This window comes from Penicillium coprophilum (assembly GCF_028826855.1).
Source record: "Penicillium coprophilum strain IBT 35676 chromosome Unknown utg000004l_segment0_segment0, whole genome shotgun sequence".
Classification (NCBI taxonomy): Eukaryota; Fungi; Ascomycota; class Eurotiomycetes; order Eurotiales; family Aspergillaceae; genus Penicillium; species Penicillium coprophilum.
In genome coordinates, this window is record NW_026622723.1 from 3,926,748 (window position 1) to 3,937,822 (window position 11,075).

Sequence of the window (11,075 nt, forward strand, 5' to 3'; positions counted from 1 at the left end):
CATACGGAGTGACTTTAGCTGTGCCCTTCATTTCTTCGTGCTTGACATGAATTATCTCCAGTAGTGCGATCCACAGTTTCGGGAGGGTGGCCCTTTTTTTATCCCAATTAGGAAATTGGCCTATCTAACGGCCAATAGAGACTTAATCAGTACAAATGACTTAGGCATACCTACCTATGCTTCTGGTCAGCTTGGCTATCTCTCCAGAGTAAACTAAACATAATAAATGTATGCTGGTCTCTTTCAAGCGTATATACTTGACCCATCGAAGTAACAGGACACCACAATGTGTATCATGATGCTGCACCAATACCAGTTGATCTCAAGAGTCGCGCATTGACAATGCTCATCAGGGATCAAGCCCAGAGACTGAACGGCAGTCTCCAGCTGGATCTTAAAGTCTCATGCTTCAAGAACTCCCCAGCCGCTTTCCAGCTGGGCAGTGGTAATCGCAGGGATTCGTCAATGTGGGGTCCCCGCGGGGAAAAATATACGCTAACCCTGTTTTGTCCCGCAGGTGAATGTACTAGCCCCGGGGTATATTGGACCGAACAGGGTCTTTCGGGCAAGAGTGAACCGACATGCTATGGAAAGGGTTGACTGGAGAAAAGGACCTGGGGCCCCGGATGCAAATGTCTCTCTAGTTTCCCCGTTGATCCAAGCACATTATGGTCCTACGCGGAAAATACCTTCACTGGGCTGTGACAGCTGCAAGCTGCCAAGCCTTTCTCCTATTGGGATATGACCAGGGCGTGATGAGCGGCCTGATTGGCGCGAACAATCAATTCGGACAAACATTCAACAATCCTGACAGCACGATGCAGGGTCTCCTTACTTCGATCTACGATATCGGCTGTGCAGTAGGTTGCCTTCTGAGTCTCGTCATTGGTCACAGATACGGTCGCCGCAAGATGATTATCGCAGGTGGTTCTATCATGATCATCGGAACGATTATCCTCGGCAGTTCCTATACCGTTCCTCAATTCCTCGTTGGCCGAATTGTCACTGGCCTTGGCAATGGAATCAACAGCAGTACTGTGCCAGCATACCAGTCCGAGTTAGCTCGCCCAGAGCAGCGTGGCATGTTGCTCTCTGCCCAAGGCACTGTGACGATTCTCGGTCTCTGTATCGCATACTGGCTGGATTATGGACTGAGTTTCGTGGATACACCGGCTCAATGGCGGTTCCCAATCAGCTTCCAAGCTTTCTTTGCAGTATTTTTGGTTCTGCAGATGATTCCCCTGCCTGATTCTCCACGTTGGCTTTGTGAACAAGATCGCAGTGACGAAGCAGCGTCGGTCCTGGCACGTCTTCAAATGGATCAGCCCGCTGATGAGTCAAACCCTGAGGTTATTCTTCTGCGTCATCAAATCGAATCGTCAATTGAGATTGAGTCTGCTGGCGGACCATTCAAGTACAAGGAGCTCTGGTCGGGTGGCCCGATGGGGAATCTTCGACGAATGATCCTGGCTGCTGTTATCAATATTCAACAGCAGTTTACAGGTGAGAAATACCAGTCCAGACGCCGTGAGGTGTTTTTGTATTGACATGTGTTAGGCTCTAACATGATCAATTACTACGCCCCCATTGTCTACCAGGTATGCCCCTATTCCCATCTCCAGTTGAATAAGTGAACTAAGCCAAATACCTAAATAGAATGCTATGAACCTATCCCGCAATCTCTCTTTGGTCCTTGGTGGCTGCACCTCTCTCGCATACCTTGTTGGCTCTGTTATCCCCCTGTGGAGTATGGACAAATTCGGCCGACGGGTATCACTCATGGTCTCCGCCGCTGGTCTCTGTTTCTGTTTCGTGATGACTGCCATTCTGTTATCGATTGGCACAGAGTCATGCGCATATGCAGCTACGGTGTTCGTTTTTATTTTCCAGTTGTTCCTTGGCATTGGTTATCTGCCAGTCCCTTGGTTAGTTTTCCCTATCTGACTTGCATTTGTGTACTACTGCTGACGATTGACAGGTTCTATCCTTCTGAAATCTCAACTACCCGTATCCGAGCTAGAGCTCAGGCTTTTGGCGGCTTTGTCAATTGGATTTGTGTTTGTAAGTTGATTGGCCTCCAGAGGAAGTAAGTGCCTTCACTAACCGTCGCAGTCATTGTCGTCCAAATTACACCCACAGCAATTGATAATATTGGATGGAAAACATTCATCATCTTCGCCTGCTTCTGTTTTGCCTGGGTATGACCCCAACTCTGAATTCAATCTTATGATACTGACTGAACCAAGATTCCAATGGTTTTCTTCTTCTTCCCCGAGACCAAAGGCTTGGAACTGGAGGATGTTGATCATCTTTTCTCGAGAGGTGGAATTACTGGAGGTGTTTGGGAAACCAGAGGTTATCCTGTCCACCCTGGGCATCATCGAACTTTGAACACCGAAAGTAATGAAAAGCCAATGGGTGAGGCTACACACATCGAGGTATAAGACTGAAACTCTACAGACCAAGCCCTGGGGGTTCTTTCCATCTCCACCGTGTGTCTATATGTTCTTAGAATTTACTGGAATTTACTAGAGTTCAGATTTAGATCTCACAGGTGCCTCTTCGCTCCGACTCTCGTAGTGACCACTGGAGATAGATCTTCTTATCGACTTTTGGAAATATTGTTGAATGATCCCATCTCCCATTAGTGGCTAACAGACCGGGCTTTTGTCTGCTAGCTCTCAGAATACGATTACCCAAGGTTTTTATAGGTCCGATTATTTACCCGCAGATAGATGGAGTCTAGATAGAGAAGACGCATCAGGAAAAGGACGTGTTTGAACCAGAGGTTATATTTGCAATACCAAAAGTATTTGGAACCCAAAGCTAGATACTGCTACAACTACGGTTGACGTTGTTTGATTGGGATGAAATGTTTCCAGGTACATCATTGATCAGGAGCATAGCAGGCAAATAATTCTCTGTTTATTCAGCCCGCTCCGATCAGAGATGTAATGGATGTTTTGTTGTTTGGTCTTGCTAAGTGTACTAATCTGAAAGTATTATTCCTTCAAATCATGTACCCAGGCAAGAGAACAGCAGCTCTCTTATTGACCAGAAAAAGCCCACAGCCCACATAAAAGGCCCCCGAAGGCCTAACAAGTAAACCGCAAGGTTTGGAGCTCCAACTTGTTTCTTCGCTTCTTCTTCGAGTAAAAAGCGGGGTTGCATGGCCAACTGCAAGTGATATCACACAGTCGTTGCTGCGTAATCTCAGAAACTCCGCTGAATGCACTGATAGAAATAATCTCGAGTTAACAGCAAAAACAAACAGACTGGTAGGCAAACTCACCTGGAATTTAGCCGGACCCGCCGAGACTGGGATTGTGCAGACCCGGTCTGACTTCAGGTCTTCCCACAAAGGTTCTGTTGAGGCCCACAGGTTAGGAATGATAAATGACCACAGACGGGAAGAGCATACTTGGACTTGTGTCCTGGATGCCACGACAAACGTAATGGGGACTCGTATTGCTACGTGCATGCCATTCCGGGTCGGGCTATCCCCCCCTCGTAGATTGATGGGCCTTGGATCCCATCTGCCTCCCCAAGATTTACAGCACAACGTACCTCCGAAGAGAGAGCCGACTTGGTCCGGGCGTTGGTGACAAAGTTTCTGACGGCAGGGAGATGTGGTTAGAAACGATAGAATTACCAATGGCTGAAGAACTCACCCGCACATCACTAAGGCTGACAGGACAGAGTCCATGCTCAGCGCAGGTACATCTTGCCGCCATCCAACGAAGGTTCTAAGAGATGACAAGTCAGCAATGGGGAAGAAGATTGTCACTGGCAAGGACATACAACCATATCGTCAAGGCTTATCGGGGACCCCGATCTAGGTTCTCCAACGAAGGACCTAATCAGAAAGGAGCACGAGTCAGACAGGTTACAAACTCAAGAGGGGGATAACAATAACATACCCAACCTGGTCGATGCTCAGAAGACTCCGGAGAGCCCCCCTACCGTCTACTAAGGCTGTCACCTGTCAGAAGAGTTCGGAGTCACATCATATAGGATGATGCTTACTTGTACCACTGCTATCAGGGAAGCCTTGCCAGATTAGATCTAGGAAGCTTATGATAGAGGTGGTTGACAGGAGGAAGTTTGAAAACCCTGGGAGGCTTTCATATAGGGAATCTGTGACAGCCCGAAGAAGGCGCGACCTCTAGGTCGCGCCTTCCCCAGCGAAGTTGCAGATGCGAACAAAGAAACAAGAGCATGCTATGCCGATTTAGGAACATTCGATCCTCTATTAAGCCTGATTGGGATCCAGTGTCAAGGGGAGGTGCATGAGCCTTTCAAGTGAGCTGCCAGACAGAAAGACATGTATCTACCACTGGGCCGTAACAAGAAAGAATGCCTTCCTTTTTGGGGACCAGGGTGGAACTAGGGTAGGGACCAAAGAGTTGCGTGGTATACCTGGACAGCATCCAATGTGGACCAATCCCTTGTCAACACCTAGTCATTTGTTGGCCTGGGATCTGTCGATCCTCTTCTCTGTACTTGATTGATCTGGGTTTGTGAATGCCTGGCTGTCTAGACCAAGGTATGGCTTTTCTATCTTGGACAGCTTCTAAACTTCGATCACGGTATATTTTTCATCTCAAACCCAGGGGCTCACTTTACAGCACGAAAGAAGGACCACAGAGTGAGACTTTATTTACTGTAAAGTACTCTCGTTAGTAGACTTTCTTTTAGATATCTTCTGCGTTGTGATCAAAAGTAATAATAGTTCCGTCATGGTATAGATCCGCCGTTAGGGACATTACATTGCATTAAACAAAACACTCGAATACCTTCTTTGCGAGACAATCAAAACCAATGAACTCGATATTGTAGTCTTCAGAATCAACATCGGGCGATCAGACACACTCGACAAACCATCACGTAGGGCGGGGAAATGACATGTGCCGCGTGGGGTCGATCTTTACATTTCTTATATCAGTACTAAGTACGAAGTACGAAGTAACCCGTTCGGAACCTACAAGTCACTGAGATATCATCGGAATCATCGGGCTCATCTCTGACACCTATAAATCCCCAACCCGACTCCGAGACCATGGAAAGCTCCACCCCGCAGCCGAACCCCAATCCAACCGAAAACACAGACCAACGACAAAAAGAAGCGCTAGCAGCCTTCACCGCAACACTCCACTCAGTGGGAACAAATCTCGAAGCGCCGCTCCGCGACCGCGCAGCAAACATCCAGTCCAACGCGACAGCGCTGGAAAGACAAGAAGCCGAACTTGCGGAGAATACGCAGCGACTCGCGCGGCAAAATCAGCAGTGGGTTGGACTCGCAGATGAGACGCGCGAGGGCTTAAAGGAGATTGGAGATGTGCAGAATTGGGCGGAGATGATTGAGCGTGATTTGCTGGCCTTGGAGGATATGATGGATAACGTCGAGAGGGGTGGGGACCACGGGAGTGAAGATGGCAGTGATACGGAACTGAATGGGCATGTTGAGAATGGAAATGCAAATGGACATGTTGATCTTGATGCTAGTGGAAAAAAAGTGGATCAGCCAGCGAAAGGGTGGTTTCGATGGTGGTGATGGTTCGTGTCTTTGTTCATTTAATCTCTTCTTGTTATACATCTATATCACGCACAGGGTATCGTTATGGATTATGCTTCATCTTCATCTTCTCCTTCCAAAAATTGTTTCCAAGGGTCGAGTCCTTCGGTTTCCTCAAACTCATTCCATTCATCCCACTGGCCCAGACTCATCAAGTGCCGCATTGTCGGTCGACCATGGGGGCAATTCCAAGGTTTATCGATAGTCCCCATGTTCTGAACGACCCGTTCCATTTGGCGATTCGTCAAGGTCTTTCCAATCATGATACTTGAACGACATGCGCGCATAGCAAACATTTTGCGGACTTTGCTCGGCCGTGGTACTGACAACCCATCTGACGTTGAAATTGACTCTGATAGCAACACAATCAGTTCCTCCAGATCCCGGACGCCGAACACCACTTCCTTGCTCAGCGGTAATGAGACCAGCTGACATCGACGGCCGATAGGCTCATCGCCGCTTTCGTCAACGGTCACGAGGAAACCGTTTTTCTCAAGAGCGACGCGATTCTCAAGGACAACCTCTTCTTCAACGGCAGTGAGATCGAGACGTTGCGGACGGACAAGTCGCTGATTTTGCACCACAGTTTCAGCTTGCAGGCGCTCGAAATTGAATTTCTCATCGGAGGCATGTTGGTCGATGATGAAGAGCTCATCGCGATCGTCTCCTGGACGGACTGCGATGATGAAGCCCAAGTTGAACTGACCGATAATGCGCATTTGGGCAAAATCATTCTTGCTTACAGTCAAGGAAAGTTTGTCCTCGGCAGTTTTCTCGCCAAGATCAGTAGCTTCCTCTGTCGTTTTCTTGGTGCCTGCTTGCAGGGTCTTTTGCAATGTAATGAGTTGAGATTGGAGACGTGGAATAGACCCATCTACCGTGCCGACAAGCTGTATAGTCGCGTCACGATGTGCAGCGCCCTTGTTCATCTTCTTTGCACGGTTTGTGCTATTTTCTTGAGGAAGCACAGCAGCCTCCTCGGCTTCATGAATGAGCCGTTGTACTGTAGCTTCTTCCTGTGCCTTCTTCTCAGCTTCGTCGAGACTTTCATCTATGGCGGTGTCTTTGTCTTTCGCCTTGGTGTTTTCAACTTCTGATTGGGCTGCACCTTGGTCAGGAACATAGGCGCCATCCTCAACCGGAGGAGAACCCTCGGTTTCGGGCTCTTGCTCCACGTCTTGTGTGTCCTCAATTTCAGATGAAAGGTCATTTTCATCTTCTTCAATCTGGTCATCTTCACTAGCAGAGCCTTCTTCGTCTTCTTCGTCATCAAGCTGCGATCCAGGCGCAGCAAAGGCTCTCATGTGTTTACCAAAGATATCAGGCCGTGATGGTGTATGTATTCGTCTCTTCCGCCGGGGCGGTTCCATCACTAAAGGTGGATCTTCTGAGAACCGTTTTCGTGGAGGACCACTACCGACCATGGATGTTACAGTTCGGTTGCCAATAGTGATGGTCGCCAGTTCAGCGGGTTCTCGTCGTGGACGCATTCTATGGAAGGCATTTTGGATAATATTGGGGCTTTCTGCTGGGTCTCCACAGGCGCGAGATGGAGTCTCTTCAGGAACCGATGGCTGGGATGAGGATTCGTGGGAGCTAGGTGTTGGCCCAGGCTGCTCCTGGGCGGCTTCTGGGACGAAAAGTTCATCGTCGGAGATCTCCGCAGCAGCTGTTTCTAGCTCACTTGGGGCTGGCGTCGACATTGAAGAGCGACTGGTTGTAGCTTGGGTTGTTCTCCTCGATCGAGCCGGAGATGGCGTAGTTTGAGCCCTTCCTATGCCCCCCCTGTGAGCTTGTGAAACGCTCAATCGCGCTCTGTTGATTCACACCCGGAGTTTCCACAGAGCTTTCCTTCGTCCGATCTTGACTCGGACTTCTACGTCCAGCGCTTTCGTTGAGTTCCCGGGCAGTGACGAACCCTGGAAGTGACGCTAGTGGTTGCTGTTTTGGCAAAGGCATGGATTTAACCGATGACTGCGGCACACTTTGGTCTGCATCCTCAAAGAGTTGCGTAAGAGAAATTTTGAGCGATTCAATCATAGCCCCCGCATCATGAAGCAGGATTTGGCGCTTATCAGGCGAAACGTTGACATCGTAAGCATTTGTATCCATCTGAAAGTCCGCAAAGATGAAAGCCGACTGCGACACATTGAACGACTTGTAAACCTCGTTAAACGCCTTCTGAATCTGCGGCAGGCCACATGGGCGCGAGTTGACGAAGAACATCTGGCGATCCGGAGTCTGACGGCCCTCGCCGAATACAGGACGCGAGATATGGCCTCGCACCTGAATTTTACTCAGCTGGTCGTCGCCAACCCGTTTCGTACATGCGGCAGGCTCAAACTCCAGCTCCAGATCAAGGGATATCAGGGCGGATAATGTCTTCGCACCATACACATTGGCAATATTTTCCTTGGTGGTCTTATTTCCATTTGTAGAGAAGACCACCACATTTCGTGTCTTGCCAACAGTGTTTCTGACGCTGAATCGGACTCCAGTGCTAATGCATGCATATGCATGTAGTAGATTCAGAACCTTCCCGTATTCTCGTTTAATGTTCTTCTCCAATTCCCGCCGACGCACGGGAAGTCGCTTGAAGATGCCTTCGACCGATGCGGTCGTTCCTTTCTGCCCAGCCACGATCTGTGTCTTCTGGAGTTTCCCAGATTGTTCAAAATCGAGTCGATTCGCGCGGGGAACTTGCTTTTCTTGTGCCGTGACGATGTGGAAGTCGGCTAACGCGCAGAGTGAGGATATCGCCTCTCCCCGGAAACCGAAGGTGTGTAGGCTCGAGAGGTCATCGTATGAGGTCAGTTTGGAGGTATAGTGTTTCAATGCTAAGAGAAAAAAGTAAATCAGCTTGAGTGTAATGTACCAAGAGAGACGTGACAGCTCACCGACGTTCTTATAGTTTTCCGGCGAGATCCCGCTGCCGTTATCTTGGACCTCAATCAGGTCCAGTCCATTATTCTTAAACCGGACCTCTGGAACTCCCGAAATCATCAGAAAGTGCATCACAGGCTACTTCTAGAATGTTATTCACCCACCGATCGTCGTCGCGCCAGCATCCAGACTGTTTTCGACAAGCTCTTTAGCAACGGAGCATAAGTCAACGATGACTTGACCCGATTGGATTTGGTGTACCTAATCAATGCGCTGGTCAGATTGGGCGTTGTGAGGGGAATATCGAATTTCATACAGAGCGGGCCTCGATGGCTTGGATTGTCGCCATCTTCATCCCATGATGTCTGATGAGGTTAAGTTGGCACGCGTCTCACTTAACGCGTGGTTTTGCCAAGACCGCGGTGGAGCAGTTGGATACGACAGATCTATACATTCGATATCGCCCTTCAACTTGACCCAAGAACTTTTTGTTTGCGCTACAGGGATACAAATATATTCATTTGTGGACTTGAACTTGTGTGGCACTGCAAGAATGGGTATAAACGAAAAAGGACAAATCAAGAGCAACACGGTCGCTCTTAACGCCCGAAATCAATGTAGAATTAAAAACTAATAAACCCCAAAGCGATCCGGCAGCATAACAGGCGCAACCAGAGTCCACAGATATATAGCATAGCAGACCCAGGAGCTGACGATTTTCACCCAGCTGGCCCAGTATGTGCGGCCCACCGGCGCGAAATCCGTCGTGGTGTCCACCGTCAGTCCCTGGACTAACAAAGTGGCCACCCATGTGGTGGCGAGGAAGAAGATGATGTGGAAGAGCGAGTAATTGTATTGGGTTGAACCACGCTCGTCGTCCTTTGTGGTGTCATACTCATCTTCGTCATCACTATCATCCAGGGCGCTAGCAGGAAGACTGCCGCTCTCGACAGCGGCCCGGAGAGCTTCAGCGCGCATCTCTCGGCGGGCGTTTGGCTGCTGTGTAACCAAACCGTGCTCGTTGTCGTCCATACCCAGCTGGATGTAGCTGTGACCGCCTTTCGATCCCAAGGCAATGCCTTGAGTGGCAGCCCGCGTGGTGGTGTATGCGATGGTTAGCATAGTAACAATTGCACCGAGAACGATAGTGGCAGTCCTGGCTCCGCGGGAACGGATGAGAGGGTTGCAATTTTTATCATCTGGTTCCATCGAAACGGCAGACATGGTGAGGTAGGTACAGTAGACAGTGACCATTGCAGCTTGGGCTAGTCCTGCGCGAGAGTTCGACTCTTGCACTGCTGGTTGAACAGAAACGAAAGAGATGATCAAAAACACAATCAGGTTTATCTGCGACGAGTTAGCTAGGCACCAAGAGTCGTCGTGTGAGGAATTCGTACGGTGATGGCAGCCTGGTTCATAGAGCAACCGCTGCCCGCAAAGAAGATATACATCAGGATGGTCATGACGAAAGATGCCAAGTACATGCCGAGGGTGGAACCAATAAGCAGGCCGCGCCATACACGAGAGTCGCTGTCTTCGATCTTCTGCAGGCATAGCTCCGCCCACGAGTGCGCGAGATCGACCAGAAGGATCAAACCCAAAAGTAGGAATAACATGGCACAGAAGAAGGCGATATAGTTGCCATAGACGAAGAAGAAGGGTTCGGGGATGAAGAACGACATGACGACAAAGGCCACCCAAAGGATGACTTTCGGGCCCCAATATCCATTCTGAATAGCAGCGCGAGTATCTTTCGAGCTTTTAACACCGAGAAGCAAAAGGGCGAGGATCAAATGGAAGAGACCGAGGGCAAAGTTGATCCGATGGACCGCGACCCAGCCGTGACATTCCTTCCCGTCGCATCGAATCTCCATATAATCTAGTGTCAATTTTTGCAATTTTTTCAGAGCCCATGGTGTGAGCATAATCCAGGATATTATGGAGTTGATCAAAAGAATGAAGGCATAGGCGATTCTCGTCGCCATACTGTTGTCTTTGTTAGTCCGAGGTTCTCCGCACTGGGCAAGTGATGAATGATACCTGTTTTGGAACTTTCCACAGGCGCTGCAGGCTGCAGAACATGTCGCTGCTCCACAGCATGATGTTGCGACTGTCAAGATCTGTCGGGAGAGAATCAATTAGCCAACTATGCAGGTGTACCGGAGAACTGGAGATAGGCGGCAACGTACTGTACCAACACTTGGCACAGCCAACAGCGGAATGGAAAGAAGGGCACCCATCTCGGGAGTTCAGATATACGATGATCCAGTGTTCTAGTTCTGGTTCTGATACACAATAAGAGGGAATCAAGCTCCAGAATCGATGAGAGTGTGGAGAGAGGCAAGTGATCAGATTGAAGATCATCTGAGGCCTCCGTCATGGGTGTTTACGTAATACATCCAAGTCGAAAATATATCACGTGCCAAGCCTCTTTTGTCCTGCCCATTTGGGATTAGACTCTCTCTCTCTCTCTCTCTCTCCATTCCCTCCCACATTGTTTATCAAAAAGTAACTACGCATGTCTCAACTGTATTCAGTATAACATTTGAGTTCCTGGATGACGAGATCATCTGCCAGGTAAAACGATGCCTTGGAACATTGGCATTGTTCTTGTCTT

At 49.0% G+C, this 11,075-nt stretch overlaps 4 protein-coding genes across 4 annotated transcripts; 2 read left to right on the plus strand and 2 right to left on the minus strand.

Annotated features, from left to right (window-relative positions):
- Positions 1-668: 668 nt before the first annotated feature.
- On the plus strand, positions 669-2,444 carry N7500_005930 (sugar porter family MFS transporter; the record flags this gene model as incomplete). The annotated part of the gene is made up of 6 exons (XM_056677074.1): positions 669-1,503; positions 1,558-1,598; positions 1,657-1,925; positions 1,979-2,061; positions 2,113-2,198; positions 2,247-2,444. 6 exons carry the CDS (start codon positions 669-671, stop codon positions 2,442-2,444), a joined length of 1,512 nt encoding a protein of 503 aa, XP_056532074.1.
- A 2,615-nt stretch (positions 2,445-5,059) lies between these two features.
- Positions 5,060-5,554, plus strand: N7500_005931 (uncharacterized protein; the record flags this gene model as incomplete). The annotated part of the gene is made up of 1 exon (XM_056677075.1): positions 5,060-5,554. One exon carries the CDS (start codon positions 5,060-5,062, stop codon positions 5,552-5,554), a length of 495 nt encoding a protein of 164 aa, XP_056532075.1.
- Positions 5,555-5,625: 71 nt separating this feature from the next.
- Positions 5,626-8,807, minus strand: N7500_005932 (ATP-binding mismatch repair protein PMS1; the record flags this gene model as incomplete). The annotated part of the gene is made up of 5 exons (XM_056677076.1): positions 5,626-7,171; positions 7,260-8,412; positions 8,473-8,565; positions 8,623-8,719; positions 8,775-8,807. 5 exons carry the CDS (start codon positions 8,805-8,807, stop codon positions 5,626-5,628), a joined length of 2,922 nt encoding a protein of 973 aa, XP_056532076.1.
- Positions 8,808-9,088: 281 nt separating this feature from the next.
- N7500_005933 (serine incorporator domain-containing protein) lies at positions 9,089-10,698 on the minus strand (the record flags this gene model as incomplete). Its single annotated transcript, XM_056677077.1, has 4 exons — positions 9,089-9,805; positions 9,856-10,444; positions 10,499-10,578; positions 10,648-10,698. 4 exons carry the CDS (start codon positions 10,696-10,698, stop codon positions 9,089-9,091), a joined length of 1,437 nt encoding a protein of 478 aa, XP_056532077.1.
- Positions 10,699-11,075: the final 377 nt, after the last annotated feature.